The sequence below is a fragment of the Dipodomys ordii genome, unplaced genomic scaffold (genome assembly GCF_000151885.1).
Source record: "Dipodomys ordii isolate 6190 unplaced genomic scaffold, Dord_2.0 Scaffold88, whole genome shotgun sequence".
Lineage (NCBI taxonomy): Eukaryota > Metazoa > Chordata > Mammalia > Rodentia > Heteromyidae > Dipodomys > Dipodomys ordii.
The window spans coordinates 5,785,132-5,808,928 of record NW_012267304.1 but is presented as its reverse complement, the minus strand read 5'-3'; the positions used below and the strand labels follow the sequence as shown (position 1 = coordinate 5,808,928).

General features: G+C 35.4%; 1 protein-coding gene across 2 annotated transcripts in view; it reads left to right on the top strand.

The window, feature by feature from the left end:
* Window positions 1-23,797, top strand: part of Chrdl1 (chordin-like 1) — a 120,062-nt gene that overhangs the window by 3,593 nt on the left and 92,672 nt on the right. For both annotated transcript variants that reach the window (XM_013025894.1, XM_013025893.1), the window contains exon 2: window positions 249-397. In XM_013025894.1, coding sequence (XP_012881348.1) covers window positions 301-397 — 97 coding nt within the window. In that variant the 5' untranslated portion in view covers window positions 249-300. The remainder of the gene's footprint in view (window positions 1-248; window positions 398-23,797) is intronic.

The window sequence follows — 23,797 nt, the reverse complement described above, 5'->3', positions numbered from 1 at the left end:
GCTCATAAAGATCTCCCCCTTAGTGTTCAACAGAAATACATAGTCACTCACTTGAATTTTCTCTTACAATCATTGCAAGACAGGAGAAGCAGGTCCTTTCTCCTAAGCAGACAAATAATGCTTGCAAGGAGGATCTCAATTCTCCAGCACTTTTTTTCTAGCAAGTTAGAAGGCTATGTGTCAGTGAGGTCCATCAGTTCCAAGGACTCTTTTTTAATTCTTTATATTTCTGCTTTTTTTTCCAACAGCTTGAGTCCACCATACCTTGAAGGCTCTGAGTTGTGTTTTGCAGTAGCCCAAATGTGGAAAAAGTTCAAAAGAGGAGGCATGAAATACATCTTTTCTTTGTTGCTGCTCTTGGTCTTTCTCGAAGGAAGTAAAACAGAGCAAGTGAAACGTAAGTGTCTGAAGTTTCAAAACTGAGAAACTGTCTGCTAATTTCTTTGTAAGTGTGATTATAACCAATAGATATGGTAATTTAGCCAAAATGTGGCCATGCCATTATTCTGATAAGAAAGTAAATTTTAGTGGTTTATGCATGAGTTGATGGAAGAATGAGAGCTTTGAATTAGACCAGATCAATGTGGAGCTATTTTTCTGATTCTCATACAGTTTTCATATCATAGAACACATACTGCATTAAGTCCATTTCCCCTTTCCTGTTCTAAGCTGCACAACTCTCATTCCATTTTACATAACTCTACAAATATCTGACAGATGAGCTGGATTTTTTCCCAAAATTCAGTCTCTTCAGCAAAGCTTTTCGTTTTATGAAAACTGAAGAACAGGGGAAAGAGAAAAATTAAAGCAGGTTCTGTCTATTCCCTTATGCACAAAAAAAGAAGAAGAAGAAATCTTTACATTGACTGGAATCAGATGAAAAATCCTTTGAGGAATTGAAATTCTAAGAAAAGTTAGCAAATTGAATGCAATTTCTTGAAATGAAGTGTTTGCAAAGCCAAGGAATATTGCTAGAAAGTCAGCAATCTGAATGATGGGTTAATACATTGGACAAAGTAGAGAGAAAGGGAGGGAGAGAGTAGTTAACTCTCCTTGCTGCCACATTTGGGAAATTTATGAGTAACGCTTGTAATATATTGCTGATTTTGTACAGAGTGGCCTCACCTTCTTGGGGCCATTGGCAGCCCATTCTGAGGTAAATGCTTGTACTAAATTTGAAAGAAAACCCAGAGCTCTAGTTCTCCCTTTGTGGCTACATCGAAAAGAAACACAAAGTGAATTGGTCCAAGAGTTGCATTCTCTGCTCCAATGAACTTATTCATGAGAAGGAGCTGTGAAAATGTTCTTGGTAGGAGCTACAGCAGCATCTGAAGCCCATCACTTGAACATTTATCTTCTTTATCAGCCGAAGTTAAATATATGAGACTGAATACTTGCTGACAAAGAATGAGTTTCCAAGCTGATTCCATTTTCAAGTGTATTTCTGTTTTACTATGGTTTTTTATTGTAAGGTGATTTTTCTTCCCATGAGAAAGAGTAGCTTTGATTAGGTATTTAAGCTTGAATATCTACTATAATTGAGACACAAAAGCAAGTTTAGCAGGGCATAGCCACATGAAGCCTTCATCACCTTCTCTCTTTATATTCCTAAAACTACCTCCTTCACCTTCCATTTAAGTATAGTCCATGTTAGCATCCTTATCTTCCAAAAATCCTCCTTGATTTAAATGACTATGATGGCAATATTTTTTATTCATTCTCAGCTCAACTCGCAATCATAGTTATTAAAATGATGAAAAGGGTAGCACTGCATTCATAAACTGCTTTTTTGAATGGCAACCACTTAGTAAAATTACTGTGGAGGAAAGATTGTAACTCTCATTAGACCATCTCTTTTGGGAAGTTTTTCATATTTATGAAGAATTGGGGGATAATTTCCATGTAATATCAATCTTGACAAACCAAGGGAAAGTGTTTATAGACCAACAAATGTAGACCAAATCTAATATTTGCTAATGTTTCCTGGTGCCTATAAGGGTTTCCCAAACCATTTTAATATTTAGTTGATACTAAAGTGATTATGTGATGGATGGACCAAGGCACCAGCTCTGGTCTAATATTTCAAGATTATAGTTATTAAGAGATGGAGCAAAGGTTATGGATATTTCCTAATCCATGTTGCCACTCTCCCAAACATGCACAAAATCATCTCCAGTGAAGAAGAAACCTAAAGAATACTTCCTATGTATGTTAACCCCCCCCCCCACGGACACAGTATGCATGTGCAGGTATTTATATTGCAGCTCTAACAGTGAAAACTTAGAAGCAGTCGCTAGGGGACATGTCAATCCATAGGGCAGTAGTTACATAAATTATCTAAGTACTGTAATATGTTAAAAATACTACTCATTAGCAGGGCGCCAGTGGCTCACGCCTATAATCCTAGCAACTCAGAAGGCTGAGATCTGAGGATCGTGGCTCAAAGCTAGCCTGGGCAGGAAAGTTCGTGAGACTCTTATCTCCAATAAACTACTAGAAAATCGGAAGTAGCGCTGTGGCTCAAGTGGTAGAGCACTCGCCTTGAGCTGAAGAGCGCAGGGACAAGTGCCAAGCCCAGAGTTCAAGCCCCACGACCAACCCCCCCCCAAAAAAAATACTACTAATTGATCTGGGTACCAGTGGCTCATGACTTTAATACTAGATACTCAGAAGGCTGAGTTCTGAGAACTGGGGTTCAAAACCAGCCCAGACAGAAAAGCCCAGGAGACTCTTATCTCCAATTAACAAACAATAACCCATTGAGCTGTGGCTGACGTTTTAAAGTGCTAGACTTGAGCACAAAAGCTCAGGGACAAGACCTAGGCCCTGACTTGAAACCCCACAACCAGCCCCCCAAAATATGCATTAAAAATGAGGTAGCCTTGGAAAAATCCTTATATAAGGATTTTTTTATTTTTAAATTTTTAAATAGCAAACTTTGTGTGTGCTCCCTATAGAAAACTATTGAAAGTATTTAGACTTCATAAAGTACACATACCACTTAACTCTTTCACTTTCTAGTAGTTTTTTCTGTGTTCTTCCTATCTTTACTCCATTACAAAACCATACATACAAGTCTGTACTTTTTACCTTTTTCAAAAATTAAATACTATACACATTTTCCTGTAACTTGTTTTACTCAACAATGTGTTTAAATATCTTTCAGTATAAGAACATTACATTCTAGCAGTGTTGTTTTCTTTCTAATGTTTTTATACTTTCCAGTTGTGTTTAAGTGGGTCAAGTTTTATTTAACCAGTCTTTATTTGTAGATATATAGGATGCTTACAGCTTTTGCTATTAAAGGTAAGGGATTAATAAACACCTTTAGATATTAATGAAAGTATTTGTGAGAAAGTGTTAGGCACATCAATTGTCAAAGTATGTTAAGTTTTAATCTTGGTCAATGCTGCCAAATTGCTCTTGAAATGTTATGTTAGTTGACTTCCCCACTATGTATGGCTGAATGTCTACTTAAAATTCTTTCACCAAGATTATTTTTAATTCTTGTATTTTGGAATCATATTTCACCTTTGTTTTGATATTTTCTTATTACCATAGTGTCTTTTAAACTGCATTTTAGTTAAATTGAATTTCTTCTGGATTGCTGATTTTTTTCATTCATATTGCATTTCTTTTTATTTAAAAAAGCTTATTCAATTGGATTTTTTGTGATTCCAAATTTTGCTTTAACTTTATAGAATTTGTGCTTTCATATCCACATTTTACTTTTTTTTGTAGTTAGGTTGTCATTCACTTTATTTCTTTTTTTTTTGCTGAATTTCTTCTTCCTAGGAAGACCTTTCCTATCTTATATTCTTGCAATGGCTTCTGCTACTGCCATCATTTAGGAGTTTATCCAGGGTCCTCCATTCCATCTGAAATTTATATTCACATATGGTATGCAATAAGGACATCATTAAAAAAAAACCTCTACATGATAGGTTTCGATGTTATTTTTGTTCTTCTTGTGCTCCCTCTATCTAGTCCAAAGTTTTCAAAATTGGCAAGAATTACAATAGGGGAAAAGTCCTTTAAAGTAAAAGGACTTATCATTTCCCATACTTTAACTCTACAAATCTATAGAAAGTTATGATAGTTGATAAATAGAGTTATTTTTAAAATTAAAAAAGAACTGGAAAAATTCAGGAAATGTGAAAATGTAGAAATAATAAACCTTTACATATTTCCTTACTGCCTGTTTCCATTATCTTTAAGGAAGCTCCAGTTTTTAATCTTTCAGGGCTGATTAGAATATAAGATTGTTGGTCAAAAGTGCTGTTCTGTGGCCTATTTGCTCTCCTGTTTGTGGCAACAGGGTGGATTTTCAGTGGTCTTTTTATACTGAAAAATCCAATCTCAGTTGCTGTAGAAATGTGAAAAAGTCTCACAAAAGTTCTTACTTTCCTCCAAGAAATGGTCAAGGTTTGTGCTGCCACTTGCTGCTAGCTAATTAGCCCTAGTTCAGTGCTTTCACAAGTAGGAAGACTCTAGGTACAACAATGGAAGAATGAGCCATTTGTTGCATATGCAAACTGTCCTGCATCAACAAGGTTTGAGATACTTAGCCAGGAAAAGATCTTTCTACAACTCTATTATGTTCCATTGTTCAAATTATAGTCAATGGGGCCAAAAGTTCTTTTGAAGTTCAAAAGAGCATAACATTCTCAGCATAATATTCATGCAAATATGGGACAAATGGGCTGGCATTTCCTCGTTTTAGCAGACCTAACAGTTAATGAATGATTGATCAAAGTGAAATTGAAGAGTTGAGGTTTTAAGAGTATTTAATTTTTCTACTCAAGCTGATTTGAAACTTTGGCAAAGTAGCAGGGTATAAAATTAACCCTCACTTATTTAAAAAAAATTAACCTTCAAAAATCAATGGCTTTTCTTTCTTTCTTTTTTTTTTTTTGGATCCGGTCATGGGGCCTGAACTCTGGGCTGGGCACTGTCCCTCAGCTCTTTAGCTCAAGGCTAGCGCTCTATCACTTGAGTCACAGTGCCACTTCTGGCTTTTTTCTTTTTGCTTATGTGGTGCTGAAGAATCGAACTCAGGGCCTCAGGCATGCAAAGCAAGCGCTCTACCATTGAGCCACCTTCCCAGCCCTTAATGGCTTTTCTGTATGCCAACAATGAGAAGAGTGCAGCTGAAATCAGGAAAGCAACTCCTTTCGTAATAGCCCACAAAAAACAAAATACCTAGGAGTAAACTAAAGAAGTGAAGGACCCCTATGATGAAAACTAAAAACCTAAAAAAGGAAATTAATGAAGAACTTAGGAAGTGGAAAAAACTTCCCATGATCCTGGATTGGGAGGATTAACATCGTGAAAATGGCAATACAGCCAAAGGCTATATAAAAAATCAGTGTAATACCTATCAATATCCCAACCTCATTCTTCAATGAACTAGAAGAAGCAATCCAAAAATTCATATGGAACAATAAAAAACCCCGAATAGCAAAAACAATCCTTAACAGAAAGAACATCACTGGAGGAATATCAATTCCACATTTCTAACTCTACTACAGAGCCATAGTAATAAAAACAGCTTGGTACTGGCACAAGAACAGACCTGAGGACAAATGGAATAGGACTGAAGACCCAGAAATGAACCCACAGACCAATAGCCACCTAATGTTTGACAAGAGAGCTAAAATATTGAATGGAAGAAAAACAGCATTTTCAGTAAATGGTGCTTGCAAAATTGGTTAAACACCTGTAGAAAACTAAAGCCTACGGATTGGGAGAAGATCTTCACTAGCCATAAAATGGACAAGGGTCTCATATCTAAAATATACTTAGAACTCAAAAAACCAAATCCCCCAACAACAAATCCTCAAAGAAACAACTGCCCAATTAATAATTGGACTAAAGACTTACAGAAAGACTTCTCTGAAGAGGAAATAAGAATGGCCAATAGATACATGAAATGCTCAACCTCTCTGGTCATAAAAGAAATGCAAATCAAAACATTGAGATTCCACTTCACCCCAGTTAGAATAACAAACTATAGATGAAGCTAAAACAAAATCACAAAAATATATACTACAGTAATTGACAGCTTTTTGTAGTCCCAGGATCCTGGATCATGAGGATAGCCTTTCTGTTTCTTTTGAAAGCCATGAAATCATTAGCACAAACCTCAAGCAAAAAATCTCCCAAACCTTTCCAAGTGGTAACAATGTGGTTCCTCAAATTAGTTATCTCTCTATGTGCAAAATGCACACACATACACACACCCCTCCTCAAGCTTTATCTGGCAAATCAATTTCAGATATGTCTCACAGTATGCTCAATTTTCAAATTCATGTCAACGCTCTCATGGTATAGATCTATTTTAATGTATCGTATTTTTACAATTTAATCAATATTTATGACTGATAACTTCTATTACATGTGAGTCATTAAAAAGCAGTCTTCAATTTTTTTCTTTAGTTTTGTTTATTTAGTTTTGTGGCTCCAAATTATCACTATTGTACCATTTCACTAGTCTAAAAGATTCTTTTTCCATGCATTTGGTTTGTCCTATTATTATAAAATGTTTTTAACAGCCATAGGTCCAATTAAAATTCAGATACATATTGTTTATATATATATCTATATAGATATATATATATATACATATATTCAAGAAAACTAGTAACTACAGATGCTGGAGAGGATGTGGCCAAAACAGAACCCTACTGCATTGTTGGTGGGAGTGTAAACTTGTTCAACCACTTTGGAAAGCAGTATGGAGGTCCCTCAAAAGACTCCATATAGAGCTCCCCTATGACCCAGCAATCCCACTTTGGGGCATTTATCCAATCACATACAAGGCCATACTAAAGCTACCAGCACAACTATGTTTATAGCAGCATTATTTACCATAGCTAAGATATGGAACCAACAAAGATGCCCCTCAGTAGATGAATGGATCAAGAAAATGTGGTATATTTATACAATGGAATTCTATGTCTCCATCAAAAAGAATGACATCACCCCGTTTGTTAGGAAATGGAAAGACTTGGAAAAAATGATATTAAATGAAGTAAGCCAGGCCCAAAGAAACATAGGTCCCATGGTTTCATTTATTTTCAATAACTAGTATAAGTCTAGGACACACAGAAAAGGTGACAAGCTATGTACACATGACCATATAAGAAGATGTTAAGTGAAATGAACACCAAGATAGGGACACAAGAGGTTTTATCTTTATTGCTGCTGTTTTTAATGTATTTATAGTGTACTATGTGATTTTTTTTGTTTCTTTTGTATGTTCTTCCCCCATTTTATAACCCTTGTTTTCACTGCATTTGATTCTGGTGCCCTGCATGTTGTTTATACATTTTTCTAATTTGGGGAGGGGAAGGAAAATAACAAAATGCTGAATTAAGGATACAGGTTGACCCATTGTAACAATGAGATGTACAAGACACTATATTGAAAACGAACTTTACAACTTGGGGAGGGGAGGGAGGAGTTGGGAAGGTAGAGCAGGAATGGATGGGAGGGGAAAAACAAAGGAGGAGCTAACAATGCTTGGTAGGAAATGTACTCATTACCTTCCTCATGTTACTGTAATTTTAATTTTTTTATTTCCAATGGGTCAGCCTATACCAAGTCTGACAAAAGGTCTGGTCAGAAAAAAAAATGCTCAGGTATCTCATTTGGCGTTCCAAGGTTTCTTAAATGAATCGTCAGTGGACTAGATCCTCATTTATTTTTCTCCTTAGGATGCAAGCTTCTGACATTCATATTTTTGGAAATGGTTATTAATAGGTAAGTCACCCAAATGTCAAAGAAAAGGAATATGGTACTTGGAAAGTGTGACATATGTGAAGTATAGCCTTATAAACCCACCCAGAACCACCATCTATTGTGAAATCGAGCCAGAAAGGAATGACTCTTCTAGGGTCTTCTTGATATATGATGTAATAGTAAAAAGCATGAAAAATAATAGACCAATCATAGAAGATTTTGCAGAATAAAGACTACATTAAAATTAGATAGATTTCATGTGGGTACACACCTATAATACAACTACTCAGTAGGCAGAAGTGGGAGGATTACAGTCTGAGGCCATTCCAGGCCACTGTGAGATTCTGAATAGCAAATGAAAACAGAAGGCCTAGGTGGAGCAGGGTTCAAGTGGTAGAATGGTTTTCTAGCAAGTGGTGAAAAACTCTGAGTTCAAACCCTAGTACTACAAAAAAAAATCCTGAAAACAAAACAGTAACTTATAAGGTGTGGCATGAAGACTATATTTATCCTAAATTCAGAACTCAGCTCCATGAATGTTTTATGTTCCTCGGGAATATTTCTTCATCTCTCAACCTTTAATTTTATTATCAGTACAATGGGAGAAATAACAGCATAATAAACACCACCATGATCATTTGAAGATTAAATGAAATTTTATATACTGAATTCTTTTGCACAGTTAACTTTTTGTATACAAAGCATTATTGCTTTGCTTTCTTGCACATGGCTGGTGTTCTAATCCAACTTTTGGCTTTTTAATTTGACACAAATCTAATGAACCTTTGTGCTTGTCCTGACTTTGAACTCCTCCATGTCTCACTCTCCAGAGCAGATAGGAATTACAGGTGTAATCTACTAGTGTCCAGCCCACAGTTAACTTTTAAGAATTATTGCCATTATAGCAACTCTTTCGTATAAGCCGAATGATGCAATGTCTTTAAATGAAAATCTGAGACTCCATGAGATTAAATGACTTTGTGGAAAGATAATTCCTAGCTAGAGTCAGAACTAAAGCCCAGGTCTACAAACTCAGCCTTCTGTTCACAACATCAGCTTGCCTCTGGCAGTTCTCTGAGAAATCTAGTTCATGTTCTCGAATAAAAAAACAGTCTTTTACACATAGAAGCTCCTTAATATGTAAGAGATTGTCCAAGTGAATGAATAAAGAACTTTGTAACAAGAATTTCTAAGGGAGGCAATATAGTATTTCGGTGTTAACAGATTGAGATTAGGATTGAAATTATTCAGAAACCCATACTCACCCAAAGAAAAGTTGTGCAGAAGTTTAAAAATATATACCTCACTGTTTATATTTCTTAGATTTCCCTGACTTCTCAGTAGGATTAGAATAACCTTGTAGTTTAATGGAAAAAGGACTATGCTTAAATTAGGAGTCCTAGTTTTTGGACATTCTTTTCATTCTTTGCTGTGTAACATTGGTTGAGTCCTTCATGTTCTCTGAAGTAAGGATTGTTTACATATAAACTGAAAAGAATTATTACTCTATGGACAGAGATTTAAAGAACGAAGTAGAGGCTAGGTAGATGGAACAAAGAAAACCAAGGCACTGCTTCAGGGTGCTTTGAGCAAACTACCTAGACTTTTACTGTGTTCACAAGGTATTTGCAAAGAGAATTTAACTTATGATTTATCTAGCTGCTTGTAATAAGATTAGAGACAGGTTAAAGATGAAAGAGTAGGTGTAAGAAAGTGATAATACAGGTGATATCAGAGGCCATCTGAAGAGATAAGGAAATATATTTAAGGTTTGTTTTGGTATTTACGCTTTAACTTTGGCTTATGTTTCTTTTTTCTTTTTTTTGGGGGGGGGTCCAGTCATGGGGCCTGAATTCTGAGCATGGGCGCTGTCCCTCAACTCTTCAGCTCAAGGCTAGCATTCTACCACTTGAGCCATAGCACCACTTCCGGCTTTTTTTCTTTTTGCTTATGTGGTGCTGAGGAATCGAACCCAGGGCCTCATGCATGCAAGGCAAGTGCTCTACCACTGAGCTACCTTTCCAGCCCCTGGTTTATGTTTCTTGAAAGGATAAAAAGAAAAACTTTGAGGTTGTTGAAAAAGTTAGGTCTTTTTGTTTGTTTTTGTTGGTCATGGGTCTTGTACTCTGAGCCTGGGCACTGTCCTTCAGCTCTTCAGCTCAAAGCTAGTGCTCTACCACTTGAACCACAGGGCCACTTCTGGTTTTCTGGTGCTTAATTGGAGATAAGATTCTCACGGACTTTCCTGCTTAGGTTGGCTTTGAACTGCGATCTCCAGATCTCAGCCTCCTGAGTAGCTAGGATTACAGGCTTGAACAACCGGCACCCGGTCAAAAAGTTTTTCTGTAGAATTCTTCCACCTTACTTCTACTACTGAAGCAATCTGATTGTGACAGATTTGAGTAAAGCACTTGATGTGTAGTTCAAGAAGACCATTTGTAATTTTGTTTCATATAAGAACTAATTTTCTATTTTGTTTCTCTTCTTGACTTTTCATAAAGGAAGAGGGCAAATATTAAATTATAACTCAATAAAGGTCTTTCTGTAAGTATTAAGAAAATTGTTCAAAGTACTTGACATTTGATTGATCTTAGTTAATTGGAAGATAGGACAGAAATGATGAACAAATGGATATTTAATAGGACTATCATATTGGATTGTCAACTCTCAGATGTCCTAAGTATCCTTTATATTAAAATGGTTTTTTTCTGATTTAAGTATGGATGCTCATGGCTAAACATACAGAACATCTATAAATCTCATAAGAAAAGCAAAAATCCTAAGATATCTCAATATATAGGGATAACAATAATTATATCACAAATGTGGCACGATATATGATATGTAAACATAATATATACGTACATGGTCTTTTTTCTAAGCTCAAATGTGCATACATATTATTTTACAAAATGAGGTATTGTAAGTAATTTATTTTATTATGTCAGTTCACTATTGGATTCTCTGAATCAGTGGACATATAACCCTCATTGTCTGAAGTGAAACTCAGGTGGAATATATTTATTCTATTGTGAAAATTTCAAGATTCTAAACTTGTATTCTAAACTAAATATAAAGAAAATATTTCCATCAAAACAAAAACTCTGCTTTAGTAGATACTTTGAAGCTGAAGTGATGATAGGAAGAATTATTTTAACAAGAGCTTGGATTGTTTCCGTAAGTCCTATGGCATATTACACAGAACAGATTATTTTAGTCAGAAGAAAAGACAGGTCAGTTTTCACCAGCCAAATAGTCTTTCTGCAAAAGGATTTCCCCACAGGCCCAGACTAATGAGAATACCATCAATTTCCAGTTATCCATGCTAATACAAAATAGACGGGAACAATGAATTGAAATTTGATGGCAAATCCCCAATTCTCCTCTTAACCAATGGTGTCACTTTGCTTCACATCCAAACAAATTTGAACTATAGATCTTTTCATTGGATTTTCCTACCTGCTACTAGAAAACAGAAATATCCACAAAGAAAGTAATGGGAGGGTCAGGATATTAACACAAACCTCAATATATATTATGGTGAATTAGTTTGGGGTAAATGATCCAGTGAATAAGAATGAGATAGTTCCTGGATAAGGGAGTAAGCTGTACGCACAGAAGGAAAAATTTGACTTCTTCTTGGATTCCTTTACACTGGTTTTCACAGCCTGGAAATTTTCAAAGTTCTTAGGGAATCTGACAAGGTATTCAATTCTAGAAACTCCATTTCAGAGACATAAGGAAAAAAAAGTATGTATGTTCTCCTTCATTTTGCCACAAGTTTGACAAATTACAGAAGAGAAGTACTTATTCATTTTTCCTCATTGTTCTGGGAGTTTTCTAAGGAAATAATTATAAAGTGATTTGTTTACTTGATGTGCCCACATAATGCAATGAACAGAAAAGGTTCATCTCTCCATTTCTACTGACCATATGTGTTAGGATAAATATAGTAATACTGACATGGTGATGTGTCTACAGAAATAGCTATTTTCAAAAAGAGTTCATAGGAATGTTTCTTGATTTTGAGCTTGGTGATGGAGTTACTGAGTTTTAATCTAATCTTTTTCTTTTTGTATCAGTCCTGGGGCTGAACTCAGGGCTAGGCTCTGTCCTTAAGCTTTCATGCTCAAGGATAGCACACTACCACTTGATCCATAGCTCCACTTCCAGCTTTTTTGGGTGGTTAATTGGAATGAGAATCTCACAGACTTTCCTACCCAGGCTGCCTTTGAACCATGATCCTCAGCTCTCAGCCGCCTGAGTAGGTAGGATTACAGGTGGTGTCTGCCATTTTTGCTTAATCTTGGCAGATGGGGAAAATACGTATGGTGTGGTGACACACCTCTTTGTTGTTGACTTTTTATAATCATTGTTCTATTAACAGGGGCCTCTGAAGCATCAGGGATTTTCACCTCTAATTAAGGCCAGCTGAACCATTTGGAAAATAGCTATGATGATGCAAGTTGAAGGTGCATCTCACATGTTACTAGAATTTCTTGTCAACCAAATTCTATTCTCAGATGCCACTAGGTGATAGTAAGTTGTGCATTCTTCAGCTGGTGTTGCTCAGCTATTGGTAAAGAATCCCTTTACCTTTTCTTCCTCATATCTCCTAAACATTACTGCACTATAATTGTTTCAAAAAAATTAGACTATTTGGGATTCTTATCCAAGTTGTTATGCTTGGATATTAGGTATGGCTGATTATATGGTGTAGCTCATTAAATTTTCTTGGATGTTGCCAGAATTTTCTTAATAGTTCAAATTTATAAGTAGGTGCATAAATTGACTTTATCATTGATTCTGAAAATTGACAAATTGTCCAGTGTTTTCATAGAGATAACAGTTTGGGTGCTAACCCTTCCATTTTGGATGGACTTGTTTGCTCAAACATGTCTTAAAGATTATGGTATTTACATTTATTATGCACTTGAAAAATATCAATGTCAGTAATTGCAGAGCCCTGTTTAATAGCATCAATGACATTACTGTTCTTGTCTGCCTCTAGTTCTTGAATTTTACTCATTCAAGGAGTTGTGGATTTCTCTCTGGGGTATAATTGGCTAAATCCCATACTGTGGAGATAATAAGACTAATGTACTTGATGAAAAGCCATTATGTTTGCATTAGGATCAGGTTTCTCTCAGGATTAGAATTTGTAAGATACTTGCCTGCTCAAGAAGCATAGTTTGGAAGACACTGGTACAGTAATGTGGGATCAATGCCACCTGAGCATTGGAGGAAAATGCTGCTATGTTTGAAAAGAATGAAAATAAACTTTTACCTGATTTCAAAGCTCTTGGGATCAGGTGTAGTATTCATAGTATTCGTGCTCTGTAATTAACATAGATACAAAAAATGTGAAATCTGCCAATGAAGTAGTGGTATGGCTCATGTGCTACAGCACCAGTCTTGATTGAAAAAGCCTCTGTCATCTCTGCCGTTTTCTGTAGTCTATATTGAATGTGGCCTGACTTTCCTGAAAACAACACCAGCTCTTTGAAAGGTGATTAGAGCTGTGTTTCAAAGGTAGAGTATAAATTTGAGAAAGGATTAGGGAACAATGTATGGAAAAGTTCACTTTGTGAGTTTTGAAGGTAAATGAATGGTGCTTTATCAACCACATAGCAATAGAGACAAAATGATACAATGATCATAAGTCCTTGGTTTCCACGTAAGACTATTCAAGTTTAAATCCCACTTCATACTTGACTTGTAATGTCAACCTGAACAAGTTAAAAAACTGAAAGACTCCTTGTCTGTACTTTATATTTATTTTTCTTCTGTCAATGCAGCTAATATTCGTCCATATCTTAGGACTGTTGTTAGAATTTACAGATTTTATATATGTAAAATCTTTAGAACAGAACCTGCCCCACAAAAAATGCTCAAAAGTTGGATGCCTAAGTCAAGTAGAAAGGTGTTAAGCCTTAAGTCAGAGCATTTTTAGTAGTGCTTGAATCCATACAAGCTTATCAAGGGCTTGAGTGTTTTTCAGCAAGCAAGAAGAATCTAGCCTAAGATGTCTTCCTTATTACTCTGAACAACAAGAAATCCTACTATGCTTCTTTATCACTGAGCTGGGAATATTAGTCGTTTTTCTTGAAGTTCTGGCTCCTTGTTTTTACTCTTGCTCCTTATCTCACTTAAGAAGCTCTAATAACAAACTACAGTGCTTTCACTACTATTATCACCATCATTCTCACTGATTCCATGTATCTAAGACTTGGTTCCCTGGCCACTTTAGTCACTCATCCTTTGTCTTCTGGCCTTGGAGTCATATTTAGATCAAGCTTTGCCCATTTTCAGTTGTAAATTGGGTTCCAGATGCCTCCCTTACACTGTCTGTTGGATCTTTTCTATCTATATTTCTCTGGCCACAGGAAATTCTGGAACCCAAGATGTGCTTCTGAATCGCTGCAAGGCTTTCTTCACAGAGTCCTTTGACTAACAATCCTCCTTATTAAGCTGAATTTGGGAAAAGTGACACCTATCTGCTGAAACTAGTTTGGGTTGTGTCATAACATGAATAATGATAAGGTCAGGCGCATTAAATATATTCATTTAATAGTGTCTGAAATATTCTGTGCTATTTCTGAAGAAAAAGCAACTTATTTAAAAGTGACAGACAATATCCTCTTTGTGGCATCGATATATACTTTTTCAAAATAGACTCTCCTACCAGTTAAGATCTTTAACAATTTAAATGAGAGTTTTAAAAATGCATGCACTTGAAACCAACATACTCTATCATAGTTATCTGATTTTAGTGATTGCTTAGCCTTACAGAGGTCTTTATCTTCTTTTACTCCATTTCTTCTTAGACTAAGAAAGGAGTAAATCATCTAGGCATGCAGAATGTATAGTAGATAGCAGTATCTTGTTCAATGTTATTTTTTATTGTTATTATAAAGGTGATGTACAGAGGAGTAAGAGTTTCCTAAGTCAGATAATGGATTATTTCCTTTTGGACAATGTCACCCCTTCCTTTGCTACTGCCCAGTTTTTTCTTCCAATCCCCACCAACAAGTTGTTTAGTTCATTTTAAACATACTGTTTAGTGAGTACCACTTCTGCATTTCAGATTTCTTTTTGTGCCAATATTAAGGCTTGAACTCAGCCTCACACTTTCAAATGGCTTTTTTCACTTAAGACCAGTGCTTTACTACTTGAGCCATACTTCCACTTCTGTCTTTTGGTGATTAATTGGAGATAAGACTCCACATTTTCCTGCCCACGCTAGCTTTGAACTGTGATCCTCAGATGTCAGCCTCCTCAGCAGCTAGGATTACCTGGCCCAATTTCATATTTTAAAGTTGATCTGATATCAAACACTGAGTAACAATAATTCAAAAATACAGAATCAAATACATAGTTTACAAGTTCTACAGTGCTTGACAATGTAGACATAAATTTATGAAATAATTTGTTGTTTTACTTCCATTTAAATACTAGTGGTCTGAATCCATATAAATATGACTATTTTTGCTAGCCTAGTAATTCCATTTGAAAGCATCACCTTCATGGATTTGCTTCCAATTGTACTTTGGATTCTGTCTGAAATGTTCGAATAAGTTGAATATGTCAAATGCAAACCACTAAAGTGTTGGACACTGAGACTATACATTTATTGTCACATACAGTCCCTTTCCTTTCACTCCGAAAGGTAGGGAAAGATGCCTTATTTAGAAATTAGTCTTGGGAAATTCATGATGTCATCAGTTAAATATTTCTTACTCTATCCTTGAATGTTGTGGAATGGAAGTCTAACTTGTATCTGTAAAAGAAAGTTGTATTTTTCAGACTTAGCTAAAGACCACAAAAATTCTGTGTAAAAAAAGTACTTTTTAGATTTTTCTATTCTTTCAGATGATAAATGATACTAAATACAAACCCTGAGGAAATATAAGTTAACACAAAATATTAAAGAGAATGAGACTGTCCCCCTTGACAACACCCCAACCCTTTCAAGTACCCAATTATTGTTGTTTTATTTTGCTGAACTTTTTGGCTTTCTAAGGAATTACATTACTTGAGATCTCACTTTAATTTACCATATTTCAGTCAATACACTTGTGTATACTTGCATACCACCCAAAGTACTTACTTATATATTTATAAACTAATTTTAGCTTCCACATATGAAAGAAAATATGTAATCTTTGGGTCTCTGGTTCTGACTTACTTCGCTTAACATATTTTTTCTAGGTTTTTCCATTTTATTCACAAATGGTACAATATCACCTTTCTAATTTGAATAAATTTCTGCTGTATATATTTATTACATTTTCTTGATCCATTCATCCATTGAGCAGCATCTGGGATGATTCCATACCTTGGCTATGGTGAGTAATGCTGCAGTAAACATAGTTGTGCTGGTGGCTTTAATGTATTGTGGTATGTAATCTTTTGGATAAATGCCCAGGAGTGGAATTGGTGGGTCATAGGGTAGTTCTATGGGTTTTTTTTTTGTTTTTTGCTTTTTGGGTCCGGTTGTGGCGCCTGAACTCTGGGCCTGGGAGCTGTCCCTCAGCTCTTTAGCTCAAGGCTAGCCTTTACCACTTGAGCCACAGTGCCACTTTTGGCTTTTTTCTTTTTGCTTGTGTGATGCTGAGGAATTGAACCTAGGGCCTCATGCATGCAAGGCAAGCACTTTACCACTGAGCCACCTTCCCAGCCCTATGCTTATTTTATTGAGGAACCTCCACCCTGCTTTCTAGAGTGGTTGAAAAAGTCTAACCCATCAAGAGTGTATGATAGTTCCCTTTTGGTTACATACTTGCCAGCATCTGTTATCATTTCTCTTTTTTTTGATAATGGTCGTTCTAACTGATGCAAAGTAGAATCTCAGTGTTGTTTGGATTTGTGTTTCCTCTATGGCCAGAAATCTTAAGCATTCCTTTATGTGTCTATTGACCACTTTTATTTCTTCTGAGAAGGCTCTCTAGCTCATTAGGCCATTCCAATACTGCCCAAAGCAATCTACAAATTGAATGCAGTACCCAACAAAATCACAACAATGCTCTTCAATGATATAGAGAAAGCAATCCAAAAATTCTTATGGAACAATAAAAAGACCTCAAATAGCTAAAACAGTCTTTAACAGACAGAATAGTGCTAGAGAAATAACAATACCAAACGTCAAATTCTATTACAGAGCCAGAATAATGGAAATAACTTGGTACTGGCACAAAACAATCCTGAAGATCAATGGAGCAGAATAAAACACCCGGAAATAAATGCACAGGCCTATAACCATTTAATTTTCAATAAGTGATCCAAAAACATTTGCTGGAAAAAGACAGCCTCTTCAAAAAATGGTGCTGGCAAAACTGGATATCCACATGCAGATAATGAATGAAATGCACTATTTTAAGCTGTATATTACATCTGTAGACTAGTTCATCCTACATAGTAGGTATTTTGTATCATGTGACCTGTGTCTCCCCTTTTCCTCTCTATAGCCTATGTTTTATTTTTCTTTAGGTATGTGATTTGTTTTGTGTGTGTGTGTGTGTGTGTGTGTGTGTGTGTGTGTATGACTTGTTTTACTTAGCATAATATGTACAATAGGATAGTCATCTTTAAAATAAGAAGATTTTCCTTTTGCCACAACATATATGGACCTGGAAGACATTATTCTGATTGAAATAGAAGCAAATAAATGGAGAAAGGTATACAGCACTTTTCACTAATCCATAAAAAGCTGGATTTGCTGTATTTATTACAGAGAAGAACTTCAGGGCAAGAAAGCTATTAAAGATAGTAAAATAATGTCAATATTTAAAGGTGACATAATAATGTTTATCATGTACACACCTAAAATTCTCAAAATATGCAAGGCAAAAGTGACAGAAATGTAAGGATCAATAGACAAACCATTAAAGTTAGAGAGTTCTACTGCTACCTATTAGCAATGAACAGAGATAACAAGCACAAAAACCAGTAAAGACCTATATAGATTAAACAGAATTATGAGTTAACAGTATCTGATATCTAGATGACAGAGAGAGAGAGAGAGAGAGAGAGAGAGAGAGAGAGAATCTATCAATAGCAGAATACACATACTTCACAAATACTTCACAAGGTTTTATGTGACATTCATCTAAATAGAACACATTGTGGTTCATAGAATGCAATAGTAGGAATCATACAGAGTAAGCTGCCAGCCCATATTGCAATTAAACTAGAAAGCAATAACAATGACAGATGTAATTTCTAAATAGCTTATCGACCAAAGAAGCAGTCTCAGAATAAATCAAGTGAGAATGAAAATACTATGTATCAAAGTTTATGTGTTGCCTTGAAAAATGTAACATAGAGCACCACCTGAGCTTGTTCTCCAATCCCTGAGCATATTTATGATAGAATTTAGTTTATCACAGCATTATTCACAATAGCTAAACTATGAAATCAGCCTATTCTTCAATTGTTGAATGGATGAAGAAACGATGACACATATACAAAATAGACTATTATTGAGCTATTAAAAATAAGAAGGACATAATGTTTGCAGGAAAATGGATAGAAATGGAAACTATCATATTAAATAAAATAACCCAGACTGAGAAATACAACTATCACATGTCAACCCCTCCCCCCCCAGCCCACTCACACACAGAATAAAGACCTGAAAAAGTAAACGATGAGAGTGTCAAATGAGAGGAGTATATGAATATGGAAACCAGTGAAAGAAATAAAGGTAAAGGAAAAAGGTGATTAAAAGTAAATATGAATGAAATACTTCATATACTAATATGAATAATAGTAAACAAAGTAATGAATCCTGTTACAATTGTTCTAAAAGAGGTGATAACAGGTGGTGATTTTGAGTAAATTATATTATACACATATGGAAATATCACAATGAAAGTCCTTTGTACTATTAATATTTTCTAAGAAAAAAAGGCTGCATAGGAATAGAAGTAAAAGCTATATATGACAAAGATATAGCCACCATCATACTTAATGTGGAAAAGCTGAAACCACTTCCTCCAAAGTCAAGAATGAAACAAGGGTATCCACTCTTCCCACTCTGATTAAACATAGCTCTGGATTTCCTAGTCAGCCAATAATGCAAGATAAAGAACTAAATAAGATACAAATGAGAAGAGTTGAAAAATATCTCTTTTCTTGCAAACTAAATGGTCTTGTACTAATAATCCCTAAAGACTCCAACAAACATTTCTAGAACACCAATGAACACCAATGTAGCAGGATGTAAAATTAACATATAAAAAACGGTTTTTCTATATAACTACAATGACCAGTCTGAGAACTAAATCAGGAAAATCATTCACAATAGCATCAAAGAGAACATAGGAAAAAATCTGTCTAAAGAGGTGAAAAGCATCTAAAATAAAAATTATAAAACACTGATAAAAGAAATTGAAAACACTAGAAGATGGAAATATCTCTCATCTTCATGGTCTGGCAAAATAACATTGTGAAAATGGCTGAAAGAAATATAGTGGGAGTTTCAAGTCAATTCTTTAAAATCCCGAGTATTTTTACAGAAAGAAAAATCAGTCCTAAAATTCATATGGAAATATTTTTTTAAAAACCCTTAATAGCAAAAGCAGTCTTGAGCCAAAGGATCAATGCTGGAGGTATCACAATTTCAGTCTTCAAGTTGTACTAAAGAACCATAGTAATAAAATGCATGATACTGACCCCAAACCGACACATTGATCAATAAAATAGAAGTCCTAGAATAAACCTACCCAGCCACAGACATCTGATTTTTGACAAAGAAGCTAAAAATATATGTTTCAACAAATGGTGTCAAGAAAACTATTATACACATGTAGAAAATAGAAACTAAACTTCTATCTCTAAAAATCAATTTAGAATGGATTGGAGATATTAAGGTAAGATATGAATCTTCAATCTTCTACAGAAAACAAAGAATTTCAAGTTATAGGCAACATTTTCTGAGCACGACTCCAGTTGTCCAGGAAATAAGAGCAAGAAAAGACAAATGTAATCATATCATTAAAAAGTTTTCTGCACGTTGAAACAATTACCAGAACCATGAGACAGTTCACAAAGTGGGAGAAAATCTTTGGCAACTATTCAACAAATAATGGATTCATATCTACAATATGCAAAGAGTAAAAAAATCAAATCAAAATGATGCTAATATTTCATTTCTCTCAAATAAGAATGGCTATCCAGAAAAAATTCTTTACAAGATTCAGAGAAAAAGGAATACTTACACACCATTGGTGAGACTATAAATTACTATAACCACTAAGCAAATCAATATGGCGGTTAATCATAAACCAAAAAATACAACTACCTTATGACACTTTTATGCCATTCTTGTGGATATATTTAAAGGCTTTTAAGTCAGCATGCAAAAGATACCTTCACATCCATGCTTATTGCAGCACTATTCACAATAGACAAGTTATAGACCAGGCTAAATAAAAGGATAGATGTAGTATATATACACAATGGAGTATTATTCAGCAATAAAGACGAATGGATGGAACTGGAGACATGCTGTTGGTAAGCTAAGCTAAACTAAGCAGACAAATATTGTATGTTTTTATTCATATGCACAATGAACACTTAAAATAATAGCAATAATAACAGTAACAACCATAGGACCTGGGCATCATAGGAGAACTGTCTAGTGTAGAGTACCAGTCAAGGTACATTATCGTTCAGTCTATGAAGGTTGAATAATGAAAACACTGTGAGCTGGTGGCTCATAGCTGTAATCCTAGACACTCAGGAGGTTGAGATTTCAGCCCTGACTGAGACTCTTATCTCCTATTAACCACCAGAAAACCAGAAATGATACTGTGGCTCAAAGTGGCAGAGCAATAGCCTTGAGCAAAAGAGCTCAGGGACAACGTCCAGATCCTGTGTTCAAGCCCCACAACCAACAAAAAAAAGAAAAGTTTAAGGAGCTGGTTGCCAGTAGCTCACAACTGTAATTATAGCTACTCAGGAGGCTGAGATCTGAGGGTCTTGATTCAAAGCAGCCCAAGTAGGAAAGGCCTACAAGACTCTTACCTCCAATTAATCACCAAAACCAGAAGTGGAAATGTGGCTCAAGTAGCAGAGCATCAATTGTGAAAAAGCTAAGAAAGAGTGCCCTCACATTGAGTTCAAGCATTCATACAAGTACAAAGAGAAAAAAAAGATTGCTTGGCTACAGTCAAAGTAGTGCTTAGAGGAAAAAATTATAGAAGAGAGCTAATATAGTACAAAAAGAATTACTTAAAGTCAGCAATCTAGACTTGTACCTTACAAAACAAGAAAATGAAGAAAAATCAAATCCAAAGCACATGTTTTCTTTTTTTAAAAAATTATTGTCAAGGTGATGTACAGAGGGGTTACAGTTCCATAAGTCAGGTACTAAGTATATTTCTTGTTGAACTTGTTACCCCTCCCTCAGTTTTCTCCCACTTCCCTTCCCCTCAACCCCCCTCCCCAGTTGTACAGATAATTTCCAACATATTGTCTTATGAGTATTTTCTTGATCCATGCATCCACTGAGGGGGTATCTGAGTTGATTCCATATCTTGACTATGGTAAAGAATACTGCAATGAACATGGTTGTGCTGGTAGCTTTAGTGTGGCCTTGTTTATGTTCTATTGGATAAATGCCCAGGAATGGGAATGATGCATCATAGAGAAGCCCTATGTTCAGTATTGTGAGGAATGTCTATACTAATTTCCAGAATGGTAGAACAAGTTTACAGTCCCACCAACAGTGTAATAGAGTTTACTTCTGGTCAATCCCCACCAGCATTTGTTATTGTTAATTTTCTTGATAGTGGCCATTCTAACTGGGGTAGGTAGAATCTCAATATTGTTTTGATTTGCATTTCTTTTATGGCCAGAGATGTTGAACATTTTTTTATGTGTCTATTGGCCATGCTTACTTCTTCTGAGAATTCTTTCTAAGTTTTAGGCCATTTATTAAGTGGGTTGTTGTTTCTTTGAGGGTTTATTTTGGGTTGTGTGGTTAGTTTTGTGAGCCCTAAGTATACTTTAGATATGAGGCCCTTGTCTGATGCATACCTGGTTAAAAATCTTCTCCTAATCTGTGAGCTTTCTGTTTTTGGGCTACATCCTCTGTCATGCAGAAACTTCAGTTTTATGAAATCCTATTTATCCAATCTTTCTTTGATTTATTATGATTCTAGATCTTAGGGAGTTTTGACCTGTGCTTGTGTGGTATATATAGACAATGAAATTGTAATCATCCATTACAAAGAATGATATTATTCCAGCTGTAAGGAAATGACAATTCTTTGAAAAAACTATATTAAGTGAAGTAAGCCAGACCTGATGAAACAGGTTGCATAGTTTCTCTCATTTGTGGTAGCTAAAATGTGCCTATAAATCTACAAGTAAACACACTGGATGGTAAAAGAAAAAAAAATACACTGGGACATGACAAATTATACACGTCTCTAGGCATTCAAACAGTATAATCAAAGGAGGATATTCTTAGGAGAGAGGAATACAAAGGTGCAAAACATATGTGCATCTCATCATATAAAAATAATATTTATCAAAATGAACTCCAGAAAATGGAAACAAGATGTTTGTTTTTCTTTGTTGTTATTTTTGTTTTCTTTTCCATTTGTCTTCTTTGTTCATTTATCTGTCATTGGGAGGGTAAAGACTAGACAGAAATGGCTGGACAAAGGTGAACAAATGCAGCAGTGATATTTACTAGACACTATGCTGAAAATGAACTATACAATTTGTAGGTTGGGATGGGAGGGAAAAACTGGAAGAGAGTGAGGGAAGAAGTGACATTATTTAAAAAGAAATGTACTCCCTACCTGACTTATATAAATGTGACCCCTCTGTACATCAGTTTTAAAATAACAACAAAACACATTGAGGTATATATGAATTACCTTTAAATATGTGTTAAAGGAGTTGCCATTAAACAAAGCACTTTATGAATACAATGCATCTTGATCAATGGTACCACTTCCAACATTCTCACACTTCCCTCCCCTATCCATGCCTTCCCTCACTTTTTATTTTTGTCAGTTGTGGGGCTTGAACTCTGGGCACTGCCCCTCAGCTCTTCAGCTCAAGGCTCAAGTCTCTACCACTTGAGTCACAGCACCACTTCTGGCTTTTTCTGTTTATGTGCTACTGAGGAATTGAACCCAGGGCCTCATTCGTGCAAGGCAAACACTCTACCACTGGGCCACCTTCCCAGCCCTCCCTCACTTTTCTTAATTTTATGTTATACTTGGAATTTTTAACTGTGTTCTCTCCCACTTCTTCCCTTCATTCATCTACTCTCCTCCCATTGAGCCCCATGCTCCTTTAAAGTACTTGCTTTTGGGTTTTTATTTTGTGAACTTTGCCTTTGCCTGTCTAAGGAATTATACTATTTCATTCTCCCCTGAATCTACTATATTTCAGTAAATACATTTGTATATACTTGCATACCATCCAAAGTACTTAATTATATATTTATAATCCAATTGTAGCTTCCACATATGAAAGAAAATATGCAACTTTTATCTCTCTGGGACTGAATTACTTAACATAATTTTCCGTGTCCTCCAATTTCTTTAACATTCTTGCAATATCATGCTTTCTAAGGGATGAGTAGAGACAGTAAAAAAATCACTGAAAAGGAAACAATGAGAAAGTCAATGAAATTAATAGCTATTTATTTGAAAAGTCAATGAAATAATTAACTTTCTGGCCACATAAAACTAAAAGAAAATATGATTCATAATAAGAATATTAGAAATGAAACAAAGGTCTTAGACTTGGAAATAACAGACAATATTATAAACAGCTATATGTCCTCAAATCTGGTATCAGACAAAATGGACTAATTTATTGAAAGATATACTTGTTGGACACCAGTGGCTCATGCCTGTAATCCAGCTGCTCAAGAAGGTAAGATCTGAGGATTATGATTTGAAGTCAGACCAACAGGAAAGTCTGGGATACTCTGATTTCCAATTAACTACCAAAAACGTCAGAAATGGAGCTGTGACCCAAGTGGTAGAACACTAGACTTGAGCAAAAAAGCTCAGTGACAGTG